The 6,885-nt window shown below is 37.6% G+C and overlaps 1 protein-coding gene across 3 annotated transcripts in view; it reads right to left on the bottom strand.

Annotated features, from left to right (window-relative positions):
- Nucleotides 1-6,236, bottom strand: part of USP47 (ubiquitin specific peptidase 47) — a 33,562-nt gene extending 27,326 nt beyond the window's left edge. Inside the window, exons 1-6 of one of the 3 annotated variants that reach the window (XM_031061163.1) lie at nucleotides 6,033-6,236; nucleotides 5,062-5,178; nucleotides 3,806-3,944; nucleotides 2,181-2,277; nucleotides 1,537-1,682; nucleotides 647-726 (exon numbers count right to left, since the gene is read on the bottom strand). In XM_031061163.1, the coding sequence (XP_030917023.1) occupies nucleotides 647-726; nucleotides 1,537-1,682; nucleotides 2,181-2,277; nucleotides 3,806-3,944; nucleotides 5,062-5,067 (468 nt within the window). In that variant the 5' untranslated portion in view covers nucleotides 5,068-5,178; nucleotides 6,033-6,236. The remainder of the gene's footprint in view (nucleotides 1-646; nucleotides 727-1,536; nucleotides 1,683-2,180; nucleotides 2,278-3,805; nucleotides 3,945-5,061; nucleotides 5,179-6,032) is intronic. The other 2 variants (XM_031061162.1, XM_031061161.1) reach the window with 2 other exon arrangements.
- Nucleotides 6,237-6,885: the final 649 nt, after the last annotated feature.

Raw genomic sequence — 6,885 nt, 5'->3', positions numbered from 1 at the left:
TCACTTTGCCCTGCCCAAAACATGTATCAAACAAGCTTCTCAAATGATGTTACATAAGTTTCCGTGTCCTTAATAGTCATGCCTTAAGCGACTATAAAAGCACCAAACTCAATTTTAAAATGAGCCTGATCTTGTAGACATTGTTAACAGACTGACACTGCAGTCCTTTCCTGTGTTTCCAGAGACAATTTACCAATTACTCCTATTTACCAAAACTGGCCTGCAAGAAGGTGGCCATTTATCAGAACGTATCCTGTGCCAGAAATATATTCCTAACTTTCTCCTGCATTAAGAAGGGAGAGCTTGAGCTTCTAGAGGCCACAACAAAGCCTAATAAATACTGACAGCAAGGAAGTTATTGTAGGAGTTACACAGTCACTTTCTGCGTTTCAAATAAAGACTGAGTATAACATTCCAGAGTGCAGAATATTCCACTTTTAACTGGGGGAGGAAAACAGATGCAACACACTCTTGAAAGTCATAAATCACAATAGCTTATTGCAAGGAACGAGAAAACTGGAAACTACCACAGATTTTCAATAAGCTGGTAGTTAAAATTTAGTAAATGATTTTTAAAATCATTAGAAAACCCAACAAATGCCCACAATACTATACCACTGAATTAAGATACTTTTTCCAAGCTTACCTGCTCCGTTTGCTTCCATTTCTGCTCCAAAGCATCAAACATGACTCTACAAAGCTCCTGCACATCATGCTGCTGCCACGCTGTTAAAAATTGAAGTTATTATTAGTTAAAACAGGAGATGTTGTTAGTCCCAATATTGACTGTAGCCTAAGAATGCTTCCTAAAAAACTACTCATTAGTTCAAGTGTGTACCTACACTACTACCTACTCACTACTGGGCCAGTGTTCAATTCCACAGGTAGCTGCCTCTCAATGTAAGCCAGAAAAATAAGCAACCAGCTTGCTCACTATGTTTATACATAAACAAGAACTGTGTACACAAGCAAGAATATGTGAAAAATACAGAACTGCTAATGTACACTGGTATAAAACAAACTGCTTCTGATTTCTGTCCCACTTCGCACTGATATTCCAAAACCCAACTTCCCACTTCTCATCATCATGTGCTAATGGAAAAATCAACAGGTGATGGGGCAAAATTACTCCACACAAGTGTAAAAAAGACACACACAGCGCTTGATTTGAGGTAGACAATAATATGGGTAACTCCATAAATGCAACATGGGCATCTGACATTTGTGATTCAAAACAGAAGCAAGTTTCCTATAAAGAATTACTTTTTTAGAAACCATTTACATGTGTAATGGCAGTTTAATTACAAAAAAATAATGCTTTTTACTTTAACAGCCCAAAACTCAGAGATGCCATTTCTTTAACGATCAAACACTGTGCACAATGAAGTATCCATGTAGGCTATTTTGTTTCCACTGAATAAGTTGATTCTATTAATTACTCTTAATTATTCTGGTATTTTCCCCCATGAACAGCAGTTTAGCCCCTAGCAGGCAGCAGCTGAAGCAAACCACAGCAGATTAACAGCTGCACATTACCTTCACTACTGTCCCATCCAAAACTCCGCGTAACATCTGTTGTTTCAATTGCCCTTTTTTTGCTGGTCTGCAGTAAAACAAACAGTCTTTGTAGCTGGTAGGGGATACTCCTCTCAGGATCCTCTTCAGATTCCTCAAATTCCCACCTATTTGGAACACAAGATATTTCACAAATAAAACTCCTTTGAAAACATTACTCAAAAAAGCATTAAGTCAACATTTACTACATTTCAGGTCTGCCATGTCACAGGTTAACTGCAGCTCTCTTTCTTGGGAGAAGTCAAATGCAGTTGCTTTCCATTTCTGCAGTAAGTGGCAATGATACTCTTCAAATGTATAAACATAAAACCAAAAATTTTGAAGACATTCACTGTACAGACATGAACTGCACTTAGCATCAAATTTAACTTTCAGTTTGATGTTTTCAAGATTCTTTAAAAAGCGTCCATGCCACAACCAGTAACTTATATTTTACTTAAAAGCTGAAGCTTTTAAGCAGATATAATTTATAAGTCTATTCAGCTTGACTTTCATTATGATTTCCAGTATCCAAACAAGGAAATTTTGACAGGTGAAATCCCAAAGGGTCTCCTACCAATATGAACCAGCACAAATTTAAGAAGTTGTTGATTCTATATACTCACTTATACAATGCATTTCTAAATTCAGGAGTCATGAAAAGTGTTTGCAGAAGGCTGTTCAAGTAGCAAGTCATTGCTTGATTTACCAGCCCCACATAACCTAAAAATATGAGAATAATGAGATGGAAATAATGCAAAAAGATGGCACATCAATTCAAGAGTTAAAACACTTGACAAGAAAACAATTCTATGATAGTGACAGTGTTTAAGAACTGCATTCATCTGTTGTTATTTATTGCTATTTACACTATAAATGAAGGAAATGTTATAACTTCTGAAAGCAACAGAGAATAATAGTTCTCCTGAATGACATGAAGCTGTTTTTTGATCACATTAAAAAGCAATATTGAATGCTGAATACTACACTAATGGGGATGTAGGTAACTATAAATAATTGCAGATTTAAATATTTTACAGAATAAACTAGAATTTTCTAAGAATCAATTGTGTATCAGCTTGCTTATTGCTTTATATCTGCTAAAAGTATCCTAGTAATAATGCTATTATAATTTGTATCTGCACTGGTTTTATTATTGTTTTCAAATCAGAAATAAAAAAAAAAATCCCAAGTGCCCACACAACACTACTATTCTAAACCCTTCCTCCTTAAATAACTAATTAAAAAAACTAAATGAACTACTAAAACACTGTCATTTTTACTAGCTGAAAATGAAATTATTTACTTATATTAATCTAAGCTGTAATGTTAAGATTTTCTCCAAAATACGCAATATTTGCAACAACTGATAAGCAAGGAGCATATACTGAAGCATCATATAATAAAGGAATTAAAAATGCTTGTTTATACTCTGAAAATTCTTGAAAAAAAAGAATCTCAGTACCATACTAGTAATGAAAAGCCAGCTACTTCACACACGGGCATTTTCTGTGAAGAGACTGAATCAGAACATTTGTACTTTATTTTTTACTCTACACTACATTAATAATCTTTTCAGTTTTATTAAATGAAAGAAAAGGCAGATAAACTTTGTTACTTGCCAAAAAGCCTTAAACAGGTAAGAAGTAGAGCAACAGAGTGTCAGCTTAGTGGCTGCTCAGCACCTCTACCTCAGCTGTAATTTGCTGTCTCCTCCTGCCCTGCAGAGCAGCCTCCCAGAACCCCAGGCACTCCCTTCCCCAGCAGGGCCTGCTGGCTGGGGGATGCAGGAGGAGCTGCTCCAAGAGGGGAAGCCTCCTCTCCCTGGAGGCAGAGAAACCTGCAGCTCCTGGCAGGAATTCTCAGGCCAAGCAGAGATGTGGCAGGAGCCCCTCCCGTAACAGGGGATCCAGTCCTCCTTCAGCGGGGAGTGAGCACAGCTGGAGCTGGGCACCGCTGATCCAACCCTGACTATGAACTAGGGATGAGCAGCACTCCAGCACTGCAAAGGAGCACCCTGACGGAGTCTGAATTACCCTGTCCCAGGTAAGGAAAGGATGGAACACAGTTCTTCCATTTCTAAAGGGATGGGAGAATATCATAAAAAACATGAATAAAAAAATGTAGCAGTGATGTGGGTATTTTTAAAATAAATTGCAATTTATTAAAAAAAATCTTGAAGTGCTGCTATTTGAAAATGTGCTAAAATAATTACAAACTAGCATTGCCTTTAAAAGAGAGAACAAAATACCTGTCTCTGATTTGCTCAGGACTGAAGAATAAGAATAGCTTTGACTGACATAGTCATGGGTACATCCAATGGAGCCTTCTCTTGGAAGGGGGCCTATAAATCTCTCCTGTGCACCATCCTCTGCTGTACCTGACTCCTCCTGAAATACAAACACACCCATGGTGTGCACAAGTTAGACAAAACATTTTTACTGAAATATATATGAGATCTACTTTTCTCTCATGGCTAAGAAACCAATTTTGCTTAGGCACATCACACAATTTTTTCAACATTGCAGATACACAGTGTAACTTTAGTTCTGCCTTCCAAATTCTCAAGCCCTTGACACATTGTTCTTTAGCACTGGCAGAAAGACGGGTTCTTTGGAACACTGCACAACCAAACATACTATTACAATGTACACAACAAGCAAGTTGGCAATTTAGCATCTCCTGTGCCTCAAGTTTTCTGCACTGCAATACAGAGTAAGATTTTTTTCCAGACATACAAATTTCACTCCATTACTCTTCCAGAACCATTCTTAAATTCTGATCTTGAGCACAATTATTTACACATGGGGCTTTTTCCCCTTCTCCAGGTAATCAAACTCCACAACAAAGGCTAAGTAAGCCAGCGTTATGCTGATACAAGAGCTAAGCAATAAATCTTAATATATCACAAGTCTATCCAATCCTTGATTTGAGGATATTGCAGCTGTGTGCATCATGTATTTGAGAAACAGAAAATTTCAAAGTATTTGTTAGGGCAAACAGTGACTTCTAGCAACACTGCCGACTCTTCTTCTATAATTTTTAATTTATTTATTCATTTTTCCATAAAGATAAATGTGGAAGCATCTCACTGCTGTCAATGCAGGGTTGCCATTTCTGAGAATTCTGCCAGAAAGGCCAAACATTGCTTTCAAATACCCAGAGGAAAGGATATATGATTAAATATGTATGGTTAAGACTTATCTCTGAATGTGTCAAGACTAATTAATTATTTAACCTTAGAAAATTGCTTGCAGCAAACATCACATAAATATTGACAAGCATGAACAGAATGACAGCAAATCATTACTAATGGAATTGGTCCCACTCAGGAGAAATGCGAACATAGATGTAAATATAGTCAAAGTGTGTTGAGAAAGTTCCCAAAGAAGCTTAGGATGAAATATTCAGCCCAGTTTTATTTCATGTTCTGATCTTACACAAGCACTACAAAGAATACACACCTCTCCCACAACACTGGCTTATGCAGCTGAGTGAAGATTTTACCTGCATTACGTGAGGCTGCTCACCATCCTTGTCTGTCAAATGCAGAAAGTTCTTCTTCCCTGGCTCAAAACCAGCATCAAGAATGGTTTTGTCACTGTTCTGATCTATTGGAGTCTGCTAAAAAGAGAGTAAAACAACAGAAAAAACACTTTTTAGAAACAGATCTATATGCAATTAAGAGACTCCATCCAAGTACATTGCTTGATGTGGTTGCTGACACAATAAGATCACATGAAAATAAATAATTATCCAGTAAACAAAACACACATCATCAGCACTGAAGTAAGTTGGGAACAGTTTAAGAAACGTTATAGTCAAATGCAGTTAGTTAATCTTAACAGCTGGTTAATCTATTCAGGAGTCAGACACCAGTCTGTAAGTTTCTTGTGAACATCACATTATCCAATGTCCTCTATAGCATGCAGACACTTTCTTTTCTTTAAAAGAAAAAAAAATTACTTTCAGCAGGCATAAACGTGACCTGAAATAAACTTTTGTCTATTTCTTAACAAACCTTAGAAAGTTTTCTAGGTGCATCCATAGAAATAATATTAACTAAAACAAACACTGATTTACAATAAAGCATAGGAGTGATATAAATAATTTTTTAATGCAATATATTCAAATAGGTCTAAGAAACATCAGGACCCACTACACAACATGCTGCTGCTGAGAAGAAAACATTTCTCAAACAAGACTACAGGAAATTGAGACTATTTATCATGGTATTATTATTAAACATATATACTGATAACAAAAACTAATATTGCATCTGAATGATCATATTAGTTTTTGTTTAATGATTAAACAGATATATCACTAAAGAGCACACTTTGAGACTAAAATTCAGCCAAATCAACACAGCGGCATCAGCACAAAACGTTACAGGAATTCAATAGCACCAGAGAAGGAGGTTTTCTGTACTGTGAAGTGTTTAGTGCCCAGAGGGAGCAGCAAGCTCAGCTCCCTACCGTGTCAGTGGCAGTGTCTCCGTTGCCCCACACCAGATCAAAGGAGCCGTTCACGTAGCCCACTTTGGCAGCCACGTCTGCAAAGAGCCGCCGGAGCGGGGTGGAGGCGGGCAGGTTCAGGGTGACGCGCTCGTTCACCGTCCTGGAATTCGTGGTGTCCTGGATTATACACAGCACCCTGGGCTCCTCAGCAGCACATTCTGCCTGCAATGACAGCACACAACAAGTCAGGAGCAAAAGCAGGAACGTTTAGGAGCTTAACTGAAAAATCAAAACAAGACTTCACCAATAAAATGTAGTGTACTTTTAAAAACTCAGGTTCCTAAAACTGGACTTTATTTTCTGAAGTGAGCATGAGAAAATGGAGAACCTTCCAGTTTTGAAAAATCTATAAAAACAAGCTTCATTTTTATAGAACAAGAAGGAATTTGTTCTGGTGTGGGGACAGAGAAACCGCTCAGGTTCCACACAGAATTCCAGCTAGCAAGCGGATAGGAGACTCCTTCAAAATCAGGAACAGACTTCCAAGTCATCACTTCCAGCTTTGACACAATCATAAATCCTGCTGAGGAAGAATATACCTTTTGTGACTTTCCTGAATGCAACCCAGAAAATTTGCAAGCTTCCAAGCAACCTTGGAAGCTGACCACTAAACAAAAGTTTCATGATCAAGCCACCAACTTCCTACTAACTCCACAGCTGTCTGAGTTGCAGGAGATACTCTTCTGCCTGAACAAAGTAAGACAATTAGCACTGACAAATGGCTACTGAACAAAGTAAAGAGAGTTTAACTACAAACTTCAATGTATCTGAAATCAGAACAATAATGATCTTGAATGAAAGTGGTAATGGA

Source organism: Geospiza fortis, unplaced genomic scaffold (assembly GCF_000277835.1).
Source record: "Geospiza fortis unplaced genomic scaffold, GeoFor_1.0 scaffold590, whole genome shotgun sequence".
Lineage (NCBI taxonomy): Eukaryota > Metazoa > Chordata > Aves > Passeriformes > Thraupidae > Geospiza > Geospiza fortis.
This window is presented reverse-complemented; position numbering and strand designations above follow the sequence as displayed.